This window comes from Fukomys damarensis, unplaced genomic scaffold, assembly GCF_012274545.1.
Source record: "Fukomys damarensis isolate Sample0158 unplaced genomic scaffold, DMR_v1.0_HiC HiC_scaffold_39, whole genome shotgun sequence".
NCBI classification, from domain to species: Eukaryota; Metazoa; Chordata; class Mammalia; order Rodentia; family Bathyergidae; genus Fukomys; species Fukomys damarensis.
The window spans coordinates 106,353,109-106,375,334 of record NW_022900951.1 but is presented as its reverse complement, the minus strand read 5'-3'; the positions used below and the strand labels follow the sequence as shown (position 1 = coordinate 106,375,334).

At 42.1% G+C, this 22,226-nt stretch overlaps 1 protein-coding gene across 1 annotated transcript in view; it reads right to left on the bottom strand.

The window, feature by feature from the left end:
- Positions 1–13,772: 13,772 nt before the first annotated feature.
- Positions 13,773–22,226, bottom strand: part of Rab33a (RAB33A, member RAS oncogene family) — an 11,349-nt gene continuing 2,895 nt past the window's right edge. The window contains exon 2 of the mRNA XM_010607998.2: positions 13,773–14,308. Within this exon, the coding sequence (XP_010606300.1) occupies positions 13,853–14,308 (456 nt within the window). The 3' untranslated portion in view covers positions 13,773–13,852. The remainder of the gene's footprint in view (positions 14,309–22,226) is intronic.

Sequence of the window (22,226 nt, the reverse complement as noted above, 5' to 3'; positions counted from 1 at the left end):
GTGCATTCTAGGTAAAGGCAAATGCAGAAGCCCTCACAGTGGAAATTTGAACCTCACATGCTGCTGGTGCAAATGGAAACTGGTTCAACCATTATAGAAAAATAGTTTGGCAGGTACTCAAAGTTACATAAAGAATTACCACATGACCTAATTTCCTTCTAGGTACATATCCAAACAAATTCAAAGCAGTGACTCACATGCTTGCACATGAATGCTCATAGCAGCACTATTCAAAATAGCCAAAAGATGGAAACAGGGCAAATGTCATTAACAGATAAAGGAATAAAGTGCAGTGTATATCCAGTGGGATATTACCCAGCCATAAAAAGGAATGGAGTACTGCTTCTATGTATAACATATGTGGGCCTCTTAAACATTCAAAGTGAAGGTTAAAGTCACAAAAGGACACATCGTATGATTCCATTCGTGTGAAATATCCAGAATAGGCAAATTCATAAAGACAAAGTAGATGAGTTGTTCCCAGCAGCTGTGAGGAGGGGAATGGAATGTTATCCTGAGGTGATGAAAATGCTTTGGAACTAGATATAGATGGTTGTATGATATTGTACTAACTGCTACTTAATTGTTAGCTTTAAGATTAATTTTATGGTATGTGAATCATCACATTTTAAAAATGTAAACTAGGAATACGAAGGAAGCCTCCTTAATCTAATAAAAATCTACAGATATAGTGATAAGGAGAGAAAAAGGCTTATGCCTCAGTGGAGCAGTAAGACTGATAGAGCTGTAGTAGCATTGGGGGTAGGGGCTGACAGGAGATGAGGCCTGGGAAGTCAGGTGGACTGCACAGAGTAGGGGTTTATAGGCAATTGTAAGGATTTGGGTTTTGTTCTGGAATAGGACGCCATTAGTAGATGTTGAATAGAGTATATCTTAATCCTTAAGTACAGTCTTACCAGGATTGTTCCAGCTGCTGCCTTGAGACAAGCAGCTAAGGGCAAAATCAGGGTGTTGGTTAGAAACTATTACAGTGATCCCAATGAGAGATTGTCATGATTTGTGTCTAGATGTCCTCCCAAAACCTCATGTGGTCATAGATGGAGCTTTTCAGAGGTGGCTGGATCCTAGGGTGTGTGATGCTGGAATTAAGGGTGATTATTAAATTAGTCCACTGATTGGTTTGGCATAGTTTTTAGGTGTAGATAATGGGAAGGCCCACCCTGAATATCTGTCGGTGCCACCCCCTGAGGGTGTGTAGACTAGATACAGTTTAAGAAGCATAACATTTTTGTGAAGTCACAGAAACATGGGTGTGTGAAACACACATTCTTTAGAATATTTCTGTTGATGAATTACCAACTTTAATTTTGAGTTTTATATTAATCAATTAGTGCTTAACAGGAAAAATATCACAAAAATAAAGTATTGCATTTTAATATTGTATATAAAACATCAAATTTTTCAACATTAACTTTTTATGTACAAAATCTTAAAAAGAACAATAGAAGCCAGGCGTGATGGCATATGCCTGTGATCCCAGAACTGGGGAGGCTGAGACAGGAGAATTGCTGTGAGCAGAAATACCTATATGAACTACAATGAAAATACCAATTGCACTCTGAAATAATCTTTACTTCAATTATCATGTAAGACTGTCTTCACACATGACAACAGCACATTCCATACACACATATCGCTTACACTGCTACAACATATGTTTTACTTTCCTGGCCTTTTTTGTCTTCTTTCTTTCCTTTGGTACCAGGGATCAAACTCAAGTCCTTGCACTTGCAAGGCAGGTACAGTGCCACTGAGCTAAATCCCTGGCCTTTCCTGGCCTTTTTGTAGGGCATACTTGACATCTCACTGATCTTGCTATTTTGTCAGGAGTTCTTATTATACAATATGTAGCTAACAGGAACAAGATATCAAAGTGTTAAATTATTAATATGTATTGCACATTTACAATAAACAGTATTTTCACATCAGCTCTATACTTGGTTACAAAACCTAAAAGGTAACATCAGAAATAAAAACCTATGTGAACTACAATGAAAATATCAATAGAACTCTACAACAAAAGTCTATGATTCAATTGTCAACCAAGGCAATCTTCACATGTGACAACTGCGTGTTCTATGCACACATCTCCAACTAACAGCACATGTGCTTAGCTTTCCTATGTGGCAGGCCATTCTTGTCATCTTCCTGTTTTGTCAGGAGCTTCCTACTATGTTGTACAGTGTGCTTAGGGTAATCAGATATCAATGAAAATATCAAATGTGTAATGAGTGCTTACAATAGACATCAACATTTTCACATCAGCTGTTTACCTGCTTACAAAACCTAAATGATTACATCAGAAACAAAAACTTAGGTGAACTGCAATGAAAATACCAATAGAACTACAAAAATAATGTTTGCTTCAATTATCACACCCAAGGCAGTCTTCACACATGAAAGTGGAATGTTCAATACACTTTGTTTTTTCTCTGCTGTAAATGATCTCATGAATTCTAGTCCCAATCCTATTAAGAAAATTTCTACATGGATTTTGCACTTATTTTCTTTGTAAGCTATCAAACTTTGTGCCACACATGTTTGGGATCAAGTAAAACACAACCATTGGCCAATGCTTTGTGTTTTGACTGACACCACAGTTGCTGCATAACTCATCAACAACATCTACTCTGCCTTTGGTTTTGTTGTGGAAAGTTTCCATCTCAGGCTTCCGTTTTGTTGAAGTTTCCCTATCAGTATTTCCATCATGGTGCAATGTTTACATCAGCAGTACCAATTTATTTTTCTTTGCCATATACAAAGCAAATGTAAATCTGAAATCCAAATTGTACTATATACAATTCTCTGCTTTGAAATTACAACATTTTGCTTGGAATTTCTTCTTTGTTCCTGCATACACTTCCTGCGCTGATCAACTTTTTCTCTGTTAGCAAATGTAACATAATGGGAAACTGGTAAACCAATTGTCACATGTCACTTTCTGATTAGTTTGGGAGATGGGAACAAGTCTGTTCACAACATCATTCGGTTTATTACTATACAAATGAGCACCTGAGATCCAGGATAAATTTCTAAATTGAAAGTCTTTGCATCTACAAGGGCATAAATTTTTATGCTATATTTTGACCATCATTTTTCAGTAAGTCTTACATTCCTGTAATTACTACAAGAAATCCCTGCTAAGTACAGCAGACCTTTGAATGCTTTATAAAAATGTTTTTTAATATAACGGTGCATTCGGAACGATTTTACTTGTACTTCCGCCTTTGTGTATTTCACAGCATCTTGTAGCATTTCATCTGTTACGGTTTCCAACATTGAATGTCAGTGCTGGCATTCTGTCCAATACATTTCACCCCTGCCAAGACCCTTACTTTATTTTGGGACCTAGTTCTAACATTGGATTGTTCTATTGGTTGTGTGACCATTTTGTGACATTTCAACTAGTCAAAATCATCATCATATACCCACACCAGTCTTCTGTTTTAAAAACATGTACTCTACCATAATGGATCATCTTCACCCATGCATGAGTAATCTGATGATTCATTTTTGACCTCCTCCAAAACTTGCAAATCTGGTTTTTCATGTGCCATTGTACCTTTATTACTAAAAAAAAATCTTTTTTTGTTGAATAACTTTTCTGTCTTTTTTTCATTTCATATCTTTTTGATTAGGCCATATTAGCTATGCAGATTAATAGGTTTCATTTGCCAGAATTGTACATATACAAAACATACTTTGATCATGTCCACCCCCCCTTGCCCTGCCTTCCTCCTTCATTTCATATTTTTTGGATGTCAATGCATATAATATATCTTGATCATATCCACGCTTGCATAACCTCCACCTCCCCTTTATTCCCTCCTACTGTCTCATAATAGTTTCCGTTCTGCTAGCTTGTCATCTGTTTTAAATTCCACAATATTTGTCTTCTTGACTCTGTCTTATTGATATGATGTTCTCCAGATCTGTCCTTTTTTCCTACAAATAAACAAAATGTTATTCTTTTTTTTTCAGCTTTAATTGAGTTTATTGGTACATTTTAGGGATACAGTACAGTTACATTCATTGTTGCCATCTTGTACCACTACATGACAAGTCTTTTAATGGCTGAATAATACTCGTGTGTGTGTGTGTGTGTGTGTGTGTGTGTATTCTTCATTTGTCTGTTGATGGGCTCCTAAGGTGGTTTCTGTATATTGGCTATTGTGAATTGTGCCACATTAAGCGTAGATATGCAGGTATCCCTACAGTATGCTGAGTTTAATTCCTTTGGGTATATACTAAGGAGTGGTATAGCTGGATCAAACAATAGCTCTATTTTTAGTTTTTTTAGGAATCTCCATATTGGCTATACTAACTTACATTCCCACCAGCAATGTAGAAGGATGCCTTTTTATTTAACCCCTCAACAGCATTTTTTGTTTTTTGTATTCTTGAAGATAGCCATTCTGACTGGGTAGAAATGGAATTTCAATGTAGTTTTGATTTGCATTCCCTAATGGCTAAAGATATTGGACATTTTTTTTCATATATGTACTTACTGGTCATTTTACTACTTCTGAGAACTGTCTGTTAATTACCATTAGATTTTTGATGTTTTGGGCTCACTAGACTTTTTGCTGCTGTCGTTTTTGATTTTTGAAGCAGAATCTTACCATGTAGTCTAGGTTGGCCTGAAACTCACAGTCTTCCTCAGGCTACTGAGTGCTAAGATTACAGGTATGCACCATCACACCCAACTCAGGCTTCTATTTTTAGAGATGTCTATTACTACTAAGTAAAATTTAGTCATATCTTTTATAAATTGTATTGGGTATTTTCCCTAAATTTTATGGACTTACATTCCATGTTTTACCTCATACTCATATGCTTTTGATCTTGAGGCCCTTCTGAAGACTTAAATTCTTGTCATTTTCATCACCTGGGAGTTTCCTGCCACCAACATACTTGAAGAGGCTGTTATGCATCTCTCTTGATGTTTTTAATTCTCCACACTGAAAGATAACTTTATCAACACCACTGTGATATGTGGTAGTGTAAGGAGGGAACAGCTTTGAAATAAGAGTTCTAGGTTTAAAGCCTGGTTATGTGTGCAACCTTGAAAGTTAACTGTATTTGTGTACTATCAGCTTTCTCATCAGTGAAATTATCAGGAATGATAATTTCCTTGCAAGGTTGCTATAAGGAGGGGGGCATTAGTGTGACCAAAAGTAGACAATAAATGATACTGATGTTACTGTTATTCCTGCAGCTGCTCCAGGTGTTACTGTTCTATTGCTGCTGTTACTGCTATAGCTACTCCTGCTGAGAAGAGACTCTGGAAACTATACATCAGTGGAATCTTTTCAATGATAGTTTTAGTGGCAGCCCATCAGCACTGTGGTTATTCATAATTTTGGATTCTAGTTCTTGGGACCTGCAGTACATTCCTGTAAACTTCTGGGTGGATGACATTTTATCACAGTGTTTCAATTACTTGCAATATGATTTTGTAATGTTGGAAATTAATGTAGCTCTGCTTTTCTTGTCTAACGGCTGTGAAATGACATTGCCCTGTTGAATATCAGTGTAGAATCCTATCTTCTTTGGAAGAAAATGTTCCTTTTGTGCTTAGAGAATTCCTTCTTCAAAAGAAATTTTGCTCATTATTACCAGGAATTCACTTACAGAAATCTTGACTACTTATTGAATACTATTAATTTAATGAAAGTATGTAATAGCAGTAGCAAAGTGACCTTTTGTGGGACTTTGAAATGATTTAAAAGACCTTGCTTTCTTAGAGTTAGGCAATATTGTCACTCAATCTTGAATTGCTCTCTTCTCCTGAATCTTCATGTTTTTCTCTCGATCTCTGGTATATCTACCTGAATAGATTCATTATATCATAGAATAGAAGGAACATTTTAAATTGTGCAAGGTTCTTTATTTCTAATAAAATGTTGGAAATAGAATGAGACATGTCAGTCCGCATGTGGTGGCACACACCTATAATCCCAGCACTCGGGAGGCTGAGGCAGTAAGATCTCTATGAGTTCAAGGACACCCTGGGTGCATAGTGGAGTTCAAGGCCAGACTGAACTACATTGCCAGACCTTGTCTTTAAAAAAAAAGAAAACGAATGAGATATGTCCACTTGACAAATCTTTCGAGCCTCAGAACATTTAAGATTTCTTGGCAAGTCATTAGTTACCAAGCTCAGAAAACTAGGCTAATCAGACAGCTGATTAATGATTAAATCTAATGTCTTAAAGGCCACAATTTGAAAATAGCCTTAAAAGTTCATTCTCTTAGTGACTTGCAAGTGGCTCTGTAGTTAATTTACCTCAGTTCTGAATAATTTAAGAGAAATACATATTGAGGCCAGCATTATTTTAAAAACTAAATAATTGGGGATAGCCTGAATGATATTCCATTTTCATTTCTTCCTAATACCCTTTATATTAGGGGAATTTAAGAAAAAAATACAAATGTTTATAAACTACATTTCATTTATTTAAATCTTCCCCAAAAGTCCTGTAAAATTATGTTCAGTCATATTTTACAGATAATGAAACTAAGATACCTTGTCATTCTGAAAACAAATGGTATGAGAAAGTAGTGACTTGTTCACATTACAGAAACATTTTTCTTGCTCGCATTTTAATCAAAGCAGAACATTTTCTGTAACAGAAGATCTATACTATTCAAAACTGATTTCTGAGCTATAGACAAGGAGGCAGTCCTTGTCCCAGGGCCTAAAGCTTCATTTCATTGTTGCCTTAATGTGCATAAGTTCATAGAAACAAGCACGCAGTCCCACTGTTTTTGTGGTTGATAGGAATGGAAAACTGAAAAGCACCTTAAAGGTCATTTCTTTCCATCTCAAATAGTGCAAGAATCTCTAAAATATTGTACCTCTTTTTAAAGTTTCAATTGTTAAGAGCCAGCTAGTTCCTACATATCCCATGCACTTTTCTTCCCCACCCCTCTCCTTGGAGGAGTTGAGTCTCAGGTGCCTACTCAGCTCCCCACCCACCAAGTTCTGTGCCTAAACCTAACGTGACATTGATTACCCAGCTGAAGTCCTGGCATCTACCTGTAGCACCAATTCCCATCTAATCTGCTGCTTATCCTCAGTAAAGCAGAGATGGGGCCATTAACCTTGGGCCAGGAACCCATCCTCCTCTTAATATTGAGAGAAATAGAGAAGAGTAAGAGAACTTAGCATTGTGGTTCAGGCTGTGCAGTTAGAGCTGGGTTCTATTTTGCTCTAACACTTTGTAGCCATGTGGTACTGGACAAGATGCTTTGGTCACTTTACACCTTGGACTGTTGTGCGGTTTAAGCATGACAGCCCATGTTAAGCACAAAAACAGTACTTAGTGCATAATAAACAGTAAATGTTAGCTGCAACTAATAACTAGAGACGTAAGAAAACTATGCTTGGGACTGAAGGAATGCCATCTCAAAATATACCAAACTATTATTTTAAGCTGAAATCACTTGAGGCACCATCACTTCAGAAAGGGCCATTTGGCCTGTTTTCTACATGCAACAGGCCTTAAGGATTATTTTGGGAGGGATGTCCTTAACATATGATGGCTGCAAAATACCTAACCTTGGTTACCAGGCACCAGCTGGTCATTAGTGCTGCAGCAAACCTGAATAAACAAACTGACATAACCCTTATCTTGGACTAGCTTCTGAATCATACCTCATATCTCAAAGTGACATTCCTAGAATTTACTACCCTAGCCAGATAGCCATTTACCCTGCCTTTCCTTTACAACATTTATTGTTCTTTGTCTAAAAAGTATAAAAGCAATATGCTTTGGTCATTTCTTCAGATTTCACCCTCTTAAGATCTTCTGTACATGTAAAATTAATAACGCTTTTATACTTTTTTCTTGTTAATCAGTTCTTGTATTAACTGAGGTCCTAGATCCATCCAGAGCGCCCACATGAGAACTAAGGAGGGTAGAGAGATCTCTCCCCTACAGTCTGATAACATCTTTGCCATTCAATGGGTCTCCCTGGAGGAGGAGGCAAGACAGCAATGCACAGGGGAGCTTCCCTGTCTGTGGAGCATCAGAATTTCCACTGGGATTGGTGGGTAAGGCTTAATTAAACCAGGTTTCCTATCTGCACATTTATCTGATGCTTCCTCCAGTACTTTTAAGATTAAATTTAGAAGGTCACAATACTTTATTAATGGGAAAGAGATGAAGTACCAACCAGAGTCATACCATGAAATCTTTCATTCGAACTCAACTGCATCATGATTTAAGAGCATCTTCTGTACAACGGGGCTACTTACCTGGGTTCATAATCTGTCTCCCTAGGAATGTGAGGTTCTTCTCAAGGTTGCCTTTTCTCCCTGCTGCTAGGCTGTTGGCTTTCACTGTGGGTCACAGGGTTACCTTAGGAGAGTCAAGCCCTAATGATTTGGCAGAGGTAATTTCAAGGCACCCTCAGACCATTTCCTTTTTGTAAGAGCAACCTTTCAGTTCCAAGGGTCTAAGTGCCCAAATTGCAACCAGAATTAATTCCTTCTGTTTGGGTGAACATCCCAGGAAATGCTTTGTACCAGTGGGGAAAACTGGAAAGCGCTTCTCTGCCTTTACAAGCTTACCAGCAGGAGGCATAGGACAAACGTTGTCTCTTCATTGTATAATCCATCTTCTCTTGCCTTGCATCCGGAGTGGTACTCAATGTGGAAGTGTTTATACTCAGAATTAGTCTTTAGTTCTTCAGTAGTTAAGAGGCTATTAAATGTACTAGTTGCAGACAAACTGCTTGCGGACAGTGGATCTAAGCAGAACAGTTTCATCTATCCCGTTTTGAGCCCGAAAGGATCTTCCTCAACAGGTTGAGTTCCATGGTTACCCAGTTTGCTCTGGCATTCTCAGCTGGTTTTGAAAGTGACTCAGGGAAAGCTTCTAGCTTCTGATTTTAGAGCTTATCAGGAAGCCTAAGGGTAGTCACACACACACACACACACACACACACACACGCACACACACACACTCACACACACACACACACACACACACACACACACACACACACACCTAGAGGCACATCAGAATCAACTATGGCCACTTGAAAAATACAGATTCCTAGCCAGGTGTGGTGGTGCACTTGACAGGCTGAGGCAGGAGGATTGCTGTTAAGTTCAGAGTCAGCCTGGGCTACTTAGTGGTCAAGGCCAGCCTGAATTACATAGTGAGACCCTGCCTCAAAAAAAAAATTAAATTCTTGCCCCCCTAGCCACTAGATCAGAGTGGTTGTGGCTGGTTCCCCAGGAATCTGTACTTTAACAAGGCTCCCACTGGTTTCCTGCAATTGGCTAAGAATGAACATTTGGTAACCACTAATCCAAGGGACTCTCTGCCCCATCTTAGTCCTGTTATTCCCAGCACCAGACCTTAGGGGCTTGGACAGTCAAAAGGACTTGGAATCAGAACAACTTTAACTGAAGTAGTTGTTCCATCTGAATCATGGTGGCATCTTCAGAGGACTTGGGAGTCATTCAGAAGCTAGGCCAGCCCTTCCAGTAAGATAATAGGGGATGACCAATGAAGGGGAGCCTCTATGAGGTAAGGCAGAAAAGCTCTGTTCCCTTGGGTGTTGCAAGATAATGAACATTGGCCTCTGCATTCTGCCAGTCAGAGTTGCAGGAGAAGTTGAGCCTTGTCTCCATAGATCTCTGCCACCCATGCACGCCTCCCCCAGCCCAGTACACGTTCAGGTGGGCAGCAGTCCTCTCACTCGGGCTGGGTGAGCTACTCCAGCTATTCTGCCCCAGGCAGTCGTGCTCAGAGCAGCATCGGGCCTGGGCTCTCAGACCAAGGGAGCCTGCAGAGCCTGAGCCCTCCTCAGCTCTACGCAGCTCTGCTAGAACAAATCCTCAGGCCGGGTCAAGGGCCCGAGCATAGCAGCAGATACTGTGTGAGGGCCCTGATCCCACAGCCCCAAAGGCTGAGTAGCACAGTTCAGCAGGCTGTGTGGTCCTCAGCTATTGTCCAAGACAAGGACAATGGCGATTTCTTTGGCCCAGAGCTGATAGTCCTGTCAGCTGGGATTCTTGAAGGTATCTGGTCAGCACATTATGTTCTTTTTCTTTTTCATGTTCTTATTCATAACAAATCAATGTATCCACCTCCTAGGGTTAAAAGAGCACTAAATGAGGTAGAGAAGGAATGTTAAGTGTTTTAGGACAGTGTCTGTGACATAATAGATATTCAAATTATAGTAGTCCTGCTCTGTAGCCCAAGCAAAGACCCAAGGGTACAGATCTAAATAGAGAAGGGGAGCTGTAGAGGAGAGACAGTGACCATCATGGACAGGTTCAGAAACATAGGACAGATAAAAAATCTGGAAGCAACTATTTCCTTTGAATATCTCCACTCCTCACCATCTTCGCAGCAGTAAGTTCTCTGGCTTCCTGGGTTCCCTTTCATCAGGTATGCTCTGGATCCAGCCTGTTCCCAAATCCTCACCCTCAATGTGAGCACCCTTGTGCCACCTGCTGTTGACATCACTCATCCCCAGGACTAGAAAAGGGATCTTAAATCGCTAGGGTCCCATTAAAATGCCCTTGCTCCATTTTAGGATAACATTTCCGCCCCCCTGGCATTTCAGTTTGTTTAAGGAACCTGGAGACCCAGGTAAGGGACTGAGAAGATCTGGGTGGAGCCTGGAGATTCTCAAGTTTCCTGGAACCACAGTGGGAACCCTAGCACTTCTCGGCTGTGCCCAGGTAGCTGAGGAGAGGCTGTGGGGAAGGTCAAGATCAGGCAGAATCTAGATGGTGCTAAATCAACTAGCTTCCCACTGCACTCAAAAATCCCAAATTCCAGGCCAGGGATTTAGGTCAGTGGTGCCGCACCTGCCTGACAAACAAAAGGTCCTGAGTTCAATCCTCTATACAAAAAAAAAAAAAAAAAAAAAAAAAAAAAAAAAAAAAAAAAAAAAAAAAATTCAAGTCATGGCCCACAGGGGCCTCATAATCTGGCCTTGTCTACTTCTCCACCCCATCTCCCACCACTCCCTCCCTTGCTCACTCTATTCTAGTCACACTAGCCTCCTTTCTGTCCCTCAAACACACCAGCCTCACTCTTGCCTCAGGGCCTTGGCATTTGCTATTTCCCCTGCTTGTGTTCTATAAACTCACAGCTGATTGCTTTCCCCATTTAGTTCTCAGCTCAAATATTATCTCTTTAAAGACATCTTTGGGCTAGGGATTTAGATCAGTGGTTCCGCTGCCTGCCTTGTAAGCTCAAGGACCCGAGTTCGATACCTGGTACCAAAAAAAAAAAAAAAAGACATCTTTGATAGATTTTGATATCTATCATGTTGTCCTTCACTACCTCCCTCATTTTCTATCCATTTACCCTGTTTTTTAAGTTTTTTTTTAATTTTTTGTGATAGTAGGGATTGAACCCAGTACCTTAGCACTGAACAACATCCCCAGCCCTTTTTTTTTATTTTGAGACAGGGTCTCACTAAGTTGCTAAGTCACCCAGGCTGGGCTCAAACTTGCGATCCTGCTTCACCTTCCCTGAGTGCTGGGATGACAGGTGTGTGTCACCACATCCAGCTTTCATTTCTTGTTTAGAGCCTGCCTCTTTTTTGAGCACAGAATTTTATTTGTGCACCTATATAATCTCAGGAGCTTAGAACAGTGGCACATAGTACATCTCAGTAAATGTTTGTTGAAGGCTTGAAAGGTATCAGAGACAGTCTGGGTCTGAGAAGAGGTAATCCTGGTTAGAAAACTTGGAATGTTATTCTCTTAATCCTGTTATAGAAAGAGGCCCTGACCAAGAAGGGCCAGGACCCAGACAGAAATGTCCATTAGTACAGTTACTGAGAGGTTGCCCAGCCATACGACTGCATGACGGTAGCCAAAAGGTATAAGAGCAGGTCATGTCTTTGGTGATGAGTCATCACCTAGAGTCTAAGACAAGCTCATGGGGTATTCCATCTGACAGAAACGGCAACCAGGGTTTCCTCAAGCAATATTATCAACAAACAACAGGTCCTGAGCCCTTTGGGTGAAATTCAGGTGCAAGGTGTTGGGTGGGGACAACTGGGAAGAAAACCAGTTCTGACTGGAGTAGTAGGTGCCAAAGACTGGGATGCAGGCAAAAGCCAAGAGATGAGAAGCAGACTTGGTGCTGGGCTGAGCCTGAGGCCAGATGGGGATGGGAGAGGACTTCAGGGATGAGCCAGGTAGGGCCAGACAGGCTCTTTTTGGTTGGAAGCATCTAGTACATGTTACACTTTGCCACCTGAGGACACAGCTTCATATGCTTAACAAAGGAAAGCGCTCAGGAGTTGCCATCCTGAGACCCTCCTCCAAGCAGGATTTCAACAAGACAGCCCCAGAAGCCAAGTACAAGCTATTCTGCCTGAGCACATCCCCATTTCAGCTCCTCACGGGGGCTGCTCAGCTCTCCCTTGGGCTAGCCTTCCAGCTGTCCTCCTGTCCAACCCCCAAGGTCATTCTGCCTCCCTACCTTTGCCCAGTTCCCTCCTCTTTACTATGCCAAATGTTATGCCTATTAACATACAAAATAAGTCCAGTTATTTTTCTGAGAGCCTTCAGTGATGTTGAGCACATAAGGTTCGCATTTCCCATAGTACAACCTTGCACTTGATGTTGTCCAGTTCTGTTCTCAACTAATTTCAGTGTGTGCATTATTCCTGCAATTAAACTCTAGGAAATGAGAGCAGCCTATATGGACATCCAAGGCACATATCTAGGAAATACTGAATCCATATCTCCTTTCAAGACTTGTCTATTCAAGGTCAAATGTGGTGGTACATGCCTGTAATTCCAGCATTTGGGAAGCTGATGCAGGAGGATTGTTGAGAGTTCAAGACCAGCCTAGTATACTGCCACGGGCTGAGCCTGAAGATGGCCCTTTGCCTAATCGCTACTCCCTTTCTCCTCCATAGATTAGATAGTCAAGCAGACTGTTTGACTAAGACTATAGATCCTGGATGGCACAGCCCCAGGAGACAGTTACATCATGTATCCTCGTTCCTTTTCTGCGCATGCCCCGATCCTGAGACAATGGCGTTCAGCCTAGGCCACGTGGATCACATGGCACTAGGTACCCCGCCTCCCTACACTATAAATAAAGAGCACACTGGATGCCAGATGGTCATCAGCTCCTCAGGGTATGGTCCCACCTGGTCCCGGCTATCAAGAATAATCTTGGTCTCTTCGTCGTCTTCTCTTCATCTCCTAACGCTCTCCCCGGCTTCTCCCTATGCTGTGTGGGTTGCGGCAGTTTACATAGTATACATAATATGCATAGCAAGACTCTGTCTCAAAAAGGGGGCGGGGAGAAAGAAGCACTTCTCTATCCAGCCATCTGCATTATCTCTCTAGCAAAAACATCTGGTCCATGTACCATCCCCACTCGATGTTTCTGCCCACTAATGACACTGAAAGAATGAATTGCCTTGGAGAAGTGACTCAAATGATGATTTCAGGTACCATAAAAGACTGGTAGTGAATAGACATTGGTGCTGGGCAGCCACTCTAGGGCAAGCTGCTTCCTCCACTCATCACCATCAGAAATATGTCCCTAGGGCTGGGGATATAGCTCAGTGGTAGAGCACTTGCCTAGCATCCTCAAGGCCCTGGGTTCCACCTCCAGCAGTAGAAAGGAAGGAAGGAGGAAAGAAAAAAAAAACAGAATGTCTTCTTGGAGAAAAGCAAGACATAAAGCCATCTGATAATCTATACAAATTTTATTTTGATACCAATTTGTATGGAAACAAGCAGGTGTCAGCATTATGCAGGCACGGAAGAAAGGGAAAGAAAAAACTCCAGTTATAATTTATCTTATATTTACACCATTTGGTTTCAACAAGGACAGGAAACTTTACTGTTAGTTTCCTGTGGGAACTCCAGTTTCTGCACCTTCCCCTGCTGCCTCTCAGCATCACGATACAGCAGGGATTTCTGGGCCTTCAGTCGGCAAGCCAGGCACATGAAAATTGACTCCACATTCTGGCTCTCTTTGGGGTCCTTGGCTGATGTCTCAAACAAGAGCATGTTGTGGGCATCAGCAAATTTAAGGGCTAAGTTGGAGGGCACCTGGATCTGTTCCCTCAAGTCACACTTGTTGCCCACAAGCACCTTTGGGACTAGTGGGGGCACAGCATGCCCATCGCATTCTTGGATCCACATTTTGAGGTTGGTGAAGGATGTCATCTTGGTGACGTCATAAACAAAGACCACTGCATGAACATTGCGGTAGTAATGCTCCACCATACTTTTGCGGAAGCGTTCCTGACCTGCTGTGTCCCACACCTGAACCTGAAAGATACAGAAACCCATGTGTGGAGTCAGAAAAGGAGACATGAACAGACAGAAACTGTGGTTCTGAGGCTTTAGAAAATGAGCTTATAAATTCTGACACAGGAAGTACTTCTCAACATATTAGCAGAATGGGCTTTTCGATGTTCAGAGAAGTTTTAGGGCTTGTTAAGTTTTTTTGAATGCTAATTGAAAATATAGAGTTGAGGCCGGGCATGGTGATGCATGCCTGTAATCCTAGCACTCGGAAGGCTGAGGTAGGAGGATTGCTGTGAGTTCGAGACCAGCCTGGGCTACATAGTGAGTTCCAGATCAGTCTCAATTACATAGTGAGACCCTATCTCAAAAACACAAACAAAAAATCTTGAGTTGACAATTTAGTGAGATCTTGTCTCATCATAAAAAAATGTAAAAGGTTGGTGATGTAGCTCAGTGCAAAGGCCCTGAGTTCAATCCCTAGTATGAAGGGGAGGGGGAGAAATAAGGGGATGAGAAAGGAAGACAAAATAGAAAAGAACAGCACTGGGGATTTAGCTCAGTGGTTCTGCTGCCTGCCTCAAAACGCAAGGTCCTAAGTTCGATTCCTGGTACCAAAAACAAAATAAAGAAAAACAAAAAAAGAAAGAGTGCTGGGTCAGAAAATCTGAAGGATTTTTGTTTTGTTTTGTTTTGGTACCAAGGATCCAATTTGGGCCATTGCACTTGCAAGGCAGGGGGTGGCACCACTGAGCTAAATCCCCAGCCTGAAAATCTGAAGGTTTTCAGAAGAAAAACTAGGTTGTACATTGGCCAGCTTTTCTGGAGGGCAATTTGGTAATATTGTTAAGAAGCTTAACAATGTTCACAGATTTTAGAACCTGTAACCTCACTTCCAGAAATCTGTACAAAAGACGTAGCAGAGATGTGCTCAAAATTCTGTACAAAAATCTTAATCAGTGTTATTTATACTTAAAAAAAAAAAAAGAACCATCTGAGCACATTAGCATACACCTGTAATTCCAGCTGCTTGGAAGGCAACAGGAGGATTGTAAAGTCAAGGTCAGTCTGGGAAACTTAGCAAGATCATGTCTCAAAACAAGGCTGAGGATGTATCTCAGTGGTAGAACATTTGCCTAGCATGCACAAGGCTCCAGGTTAAATCCCCAATGCTGAAAGAAAAAAAAGCATAGGAAATAGCCTTATCCTAGGAGAGAAAGAAAATGAAGGTGTATATCTATAAAGTGGGCTGTTATGCGGCCATTAAAAATAGTGTTTCCAAAGACTAAATGGTGAGAGACGTGCTCACAAAATACAAGAGTAAAAAATACATAATTTTTCAGGGCTGGGGTGTATCTCAGTGGTAAAGGTCCTCAGTTCAATCCTCAGCCCCTCAAAAATCATATGCTATGGTCTCAATTTTGCAAAAACATTTAATATGTGTACAGAACATTAATGACTATGGGCAGTGAGACTATAGGTGATATTTTCTTCTTCTTTTAGTCCCACTACCAGGAAATGAACTCAGGACCTTGAACTTGTGAGGCAGGAGTGACGCATTTTCTTCTTTTTTAATTTCCCAAATTTACTCCTGCAAGCACACATTACTTTTTAAATTTTTTTCTGCATTACTCTATTGTTGTTGTTGTTGCAGTAGTAAGGATTGAGCCCAAGGCCTTAGCAGTGAGCTATATTCCTAGCCCCTGTTTAAAAAATTTGAAACAAGCTTTTACCAAGTTGCTAAGTTGCTCAGTCTGGGACTTGAATTTGTGATCTTCTGGCCTCAACCTCCCAGAATGCTGGACTACAGGCAGGTGACACCATCCCTGGCTTGAATTACTTTTAAAAGAAAGCAAAGGTGGTGTTATAATTTTACTTTATTCCTCAGTTAACTTTTAAATTCACTTGTACATTACATAAACGATAATTTAACTCACAGGGTTTTTCTTCCGCACCTTGCCTTTTGGGATAAAAGCTAACTTATGAAGGAAAAAAGCTGATATCAGTAATGTGTGAAGATACAACACCCAAGGAATACTCTGGATTCCACACACATTCAAACCCAATCTTTTTTCCCTTTTCTATCCAACATCTTAGATGAGAGACATTCATATTCAGAATGATGGTCCCAAGGCCCTATGCAATTCTCAATTATCAAATAAAATTTGATTATGGCCACTAATTGACTACCATGCCTCTTAAAACAAGTACAGCTTTTTATGGAGTTAAAAATAAGTATAATTGAGTAAATATGATTTAATTTCCTTGCTGAGAGAAGATCTTACAGGGCCCCAAGGTCATCATTCTGACCATCAGTTTTCATTTTCCCAGCTGTCCATCATCTTCTATTGACATGGCCTTTGGAACCCTTTGGCATGACCCTTCCTCTATTTCCATGTTCAGGTCCCTTGGTCAGACCCTCCTCTTCAATCCTGGATGACAGCAATCCTTTGGTTTCTGTATGTCTCTACTCTAGTGCTGCTTTCAGAATAGCTCTCCTAAACACCTGCTTGTATCTGCATACCATCTTCCTCATCAGGAAATTACAGTAGCCCTCTACTGCATGAGGCATCAAATGGAAATTTTTCTGCCTGCCCTCATTTCACCCCTCTCAACCTGGGTTCAAACTGTACCTTTGATCCTCCTGGTCCACCCTACCCCTCTAGATTTGGTTGATCCCTTTTTGCCCCATCGAGATCTCACTGATTCTTGAAGGCTAGGCTCACGCCTCTACCTTCTTCCTTAAGTCTTCTCCACTTTCAGTTCTCTTTTCTCAGGAATTCCTATTACACTTTGAGTCTGTATCATACCATTTGGAATATATTTATGTGTCCTCTAATTGTTTCTTCAGTGCTCTTTGCAGCTCTCCAACTAAACTATAAGTAGTCTCTCTGCATCAGATCACTCACCATCAAGGGTGTCATTACCCCACCACCACCACCACCACCACCATCATCATCATCATCAGGAGCTGCACTGGCCTGAGCCATCAAACTGCAAGCAGTCTGGCCACCTAGGTATCTGCCCAGATCATTTCAGAGAGAACTTTTGACTTTGGTTATACAGAAATTTGTTAAGTCCTCAAAGTCTGGTCTGTATCTGCAGAGACAGAAAAGATTTTTCATTTCTTCTCCTGTCTGGTGCTCTGAACAGGAAGAAAGGGAGAACAGGCTGAGAGAAGAGTGAAGATCAGTGGAAAGGGAGCAGGTCTAGCCCAGGAATAGTGTTACCACTTGGCTTCTGTTCTCCACTTCCCACCCCTCAGCAGTCTTCACTCTTGCCTCTTGCCTCTGAATAAGGCTGAGTCCCTATCAGCCCTCAGGCATGTGGCAGATGTTTTAACACCACGAGCTCAGGACTCTAAAAATACCTATCACTAGCAGGAACACGGGTGGGAGTGTGCGAGGTGTGAGGCTGAGTAAGGTTGGCCGTTTGGCTTCTCTTTGGTTTCCTAATTGTATACACCATCCAAGTCGCTGCTGGAATTGGGCAGAGGGCCCTCTCTGCTGGAGGTCTCCCCCTCTCCAACGCCATTCAGAGTCTCAGAGCTTTTACTTGGAATCTTGGAATTTCGACAGTAGACAATGCTCCCATTCCAGCTCTTTATAATCCCTACCCACGTTATTTGCACCCCTGTCTGTTGTGAGAGGTGAGCCCAGAAGTAGGCTGCTCCCAGTAGAAAACAGAAAAAGGGGAACGGCCTCAGAGCCTTCAGAGAAGGAAGGCTCATCATTGGAAGGTGATGGATAACAGGAAAACAATCTCTTTGTGTTTGGGATTCAGTGTTCCTGTTCATCTCAGCATCCTCATACCTCCCTGGCCCCAGTCAGGCAGTGAAAGCACCTGCTCCCCTTTGCAGCTGGCTTTCCTCTCACCCTTTCCTCTCTTTCATGAGCACCATCTCCATGGATTGCACAAGGCTGATGACTTCCCCTTAGGCCACACGCACACACTCCAGATCCCCATTCTCTTAGGGATTGTGGGATGTAGTGGAATCAAAGCAACTTGGATGAAAATCTTGGCCCAAATCATATACTAGTTAGATATACCAAGCAAATTATTTCTGCTATCTTCAGCGTCCTCATCTGGAAAATGAAGATAACAATGGTGATCATGTAGGGACACTTTGTGGATCAGCATTCCTTGTAAGTACGTGACCTTGTGCCTAATATCATTGTCCCTAAGTACAGTTTCCACAGGAGATTGGTTCTAGAATTCTTGTGCATGCCCAAATCACAGAAGCTCAAGTCCCTTATATAAGATGGTGTAGTGTTTTTGTATATAATCTATGCACATCCTCCCATATGCCTTAAATCATCTCGAGGGTACTTATACCCAAAACAATGCAAATGCTATGTAAATAGTTATTTAGGGAATAATGTCAAAAAATAAACTCTCTACATATTTAGTATAGATGTAGTTTTTTTCCAGATATTTTTGATCCTTGATTGGTTGGATCCTCCAATGTGGAACCCATGGATCCAGAGGGCCAGGTGTATATATATACCCTATACACTTTCCCTTCCTCCCTGAGAAGCCTCAAACCTCCATCACTGAATCTAGATAGACAACTGATTAGGTGCATTCCAGCTCCTCCACTTAGTAGCTATGTAAATGACTTTTCAAGCCATTGAACCTTCCTCTGCTAAGACTCACTTTCCTCATCTCATGGTTGCCCAGATGATCCAATAAAATAACACATGAGAAAGAGCTTTTGCAAAATGCAAAGCGCTCTGCAAATATTAGTTGTTGCTACTGTCTCGGAAAACCCATCAGCCTGTTAGTATTGTTCTTTGGAGCCATTGGTTCTCATCCTGGAAAGCACAGGAAACTTAGTTGGAAGCTGAAATAGAGCCAAGGCCAGGGCAGTCCATGAGGGGAGGGGTGGTGTCAACATGCCATGGGTATCTGGAGGCAGGTCCGTACTGATGGGGTGCTGGAGGAGGGTTAAGGGGCAAATGCGGGAGGCTGACAAAGATAAATGGAGCATTGCAAACCATCTTCCTGGAGCTCATCCAGCATGAGTGAGCTTCAGCAAGCCCCCAGCCCCTGCACATGCTCTTAGCTGACACAAGTATTTCTTTTCTCCAGGGAACACATCTGGCATCTTTCCTATAGATGAGGCATGAATGTCCTTTTGTTGGAGGCCGGTGGGGGAGGGTAGATGTGCCCAAAAGAAGGAGACAAATACATCTGTACAAATACATTTTTACAAAGGTCTCTGGGGGATGACTCCATGGATGAAGGTAAAAGTGTAAAAGAAATTTGTATTCAACTAACTGCACTATCCCATCTGAATATAAGGCACACATCCAAAGCTGACATAGAATGGCAAGGAGGGCAGAGATATAGAGCAACACACACAGAAAGAGAGGCAGCCAGGGAGACAGAGAAACACACACTGATGGGTAATTAACCATTAAGCTAACTGGCAGAAGATGGGAGCTCAGAAGCCCTCGGGAAGACATGATGTCATTCTGACTGTGGGCAGCTTCTGAGGAACATTGAGCTCAGCCTCCATCCACTTGGTAATGTAACACAGGAAGATGGTTTTTCCCAGTGATCAGGAGAGGAAGAAAATTCCACAGTCCAAGACTGCACCTGCCCACGTTCATAGCTGACCTGCAGTTTGCCTGGACCCCAAGGCTGGGCAGAAGGAGTCCCCAGCCTGTGGAGGGACCAAGCTACACAAGAGTGCTGCTTCCATGAAAATTTATAAGTAGTTCACTGCCTCCTCAACACCCCTATTTATTGTCTTCCAATATTTTTAGACTGAAATGAACTCAACATGTTTTAGCTAAACCCAGAGACAACAGGCACATAATGGTCATTAAGGGAAGATCTACTTTTCCTTTGAGGGTTGGAGGATACCACTGCCCTTCCTAGGCTGATGCCAGAAACAACTGTTAGCTTCCCCACGTGACATCCCATCATGTTGCTGTCCCAGGAAACCTTGTGGGTTGGTTGGGCTGGTGGGGATTTATGTGCTCTTTTTTTGTGGAGCTGAGGATTGAACCCAGGGCCTTGTGCATGCTAGACAAGCACTCTCCCACTGAGCCACATTCCAGCCCCTTATGTACTCATTTGAGTCTGGCAATATAATACATGGATAAAGCACCAGAAAAGAAATTAAGGAAACCTGAGTTGTAGTTGTAGGCCTGGTCCTATGTGATCTTGGGCAAGTCATATTCTCTCTCTCTCTCTCTCTCTCTCTCTCACTCTCTCTCTCTCTCTGCTTCAGTTTCCTATCTGAAGACAATGGATTAGAGAATCTCTATGGTCTCTTTTATCTCTGAACACTGTGATTCTCACACCCACGGTGAAATAGCCATGGTTCAAGAAGTAAAACCCAGGTACTCAGCTCAGTGTCCTGGGTGCAAGTGAAAGAGACTTTTTTTTTTTTTGGTTTGTTTTTTGGCACTACAGGAATAGAACCCAGGACCTTGGGCATGTTAGGTAAGCACTGTAGCACTGAGCTACATCCCCCTACCCTGAAGGAAACAACTTGACGGCTTTTGGACCCCTGACCTAGAAGAGACCATGTTGGCTACCTGGCATCCTACCTCCTGCTGAACACATCTCCCTCAGTCTTGGGGGTAGATACTCTATTGTCCACTAGAGTAGAGCACGATGGTAAAAAGCACAGCCTCTGAATCTGGAGTGAAACTCTGGCCCTGTCACAGGAAGGCAGCATAAAGAGATGGTGAAGCTCCTGGGCTGAAGAGTTTAAGACGGAAGCTCAGATCCATGCGCCATTGGGCAAGTTATTTCATTTCTGTCGCCCTCAGTTTGCTTATCTATAAAGTGGGAATAATAACAATAATCCTAATTCATAAAGGCACAATATCGAATAAGACAACACTTGCAAAGTGCCTAGCCTGGGCTCTTGGTTTATTCAATTAATAGTTCTTTTTATTATTACTACCTACTCATTGGAGGTTTTTCTCTAGTTCATGTTTACCAGGGACACTGAATTCTAAATGCTGTGATGGTGTGGAGAGACACAGTGGCTAAAGCAGCCAAATGAGGTTTCAGTCCCCTAGGGATGGCTCTGAAGATTACAATATAATTTCAACTCCAGCCAATCAGTTAGCCCTTATCCTGGGTTGTCATATGTGCCACCCTGGGACACAGAAAGCAGCTCAGGAGAGGCCACATCCTGCTCTGGGACTGAGGACAAGAGTTGGTGGAGACCTCTCCTCTCTCCTGCCAGGGCTGGATATTTTATAACCCCATAGCCTTCTATTGCTGGCTGTGGTCTAGGGCTATCTCAGACAGTCATGCTAGACTCTTCTCTCTCCTAATGGGGAAACCCTTGGCAGTAACCTCTGAGCATGGTTTTGGCACTTGCTCCTTGAGAAATTCCACGCCAGCCAGAGCATGGGGCAAGAATCTCCTATCCAGATCATGTGCCAGTTGCTATGCTCTGCCATCTTTCCACAGACACTCTGGTCTCTTGCCTTGAGATTGCAGCAGCTTTACAAGAGACAGTCACCATCTCCCCACTTCTACACTCCACCATGAGTTCCTGCAGACTCTGCCCGCAGAGGGCTCCTCCTTGCGCAGTGTCACAAGGCTTTGTCCTCTTGAAAATATCATCTTCCCAAAAAAGCTTGTATTAAGCACTTATCTGCATGTAGCATCGCGCTGATCTCTGTTTCTAGTGAGTCACACTGTCACAGGCTCTGCCCTCTGGAAGAAAGTCTGGAATCTTTGGCAGAGACTATGAAACCCAGTTTGGCTAAGTATGGGGGTGTAGAAAGGAAGGACATTCACCTCCCATTCCTCACTTTTCCAGCTCCTCCTCCATCTCCCCACCTCCACCCTCTTTCTCTAGACTCCTAAAAACTCCTTTTTCCTCCACCCAAATTTTCAGATGGATTTATTCACCCACATTTATATCTAAGGAACTCTTTTGCTCACTGTAACACTTGGTTGTATT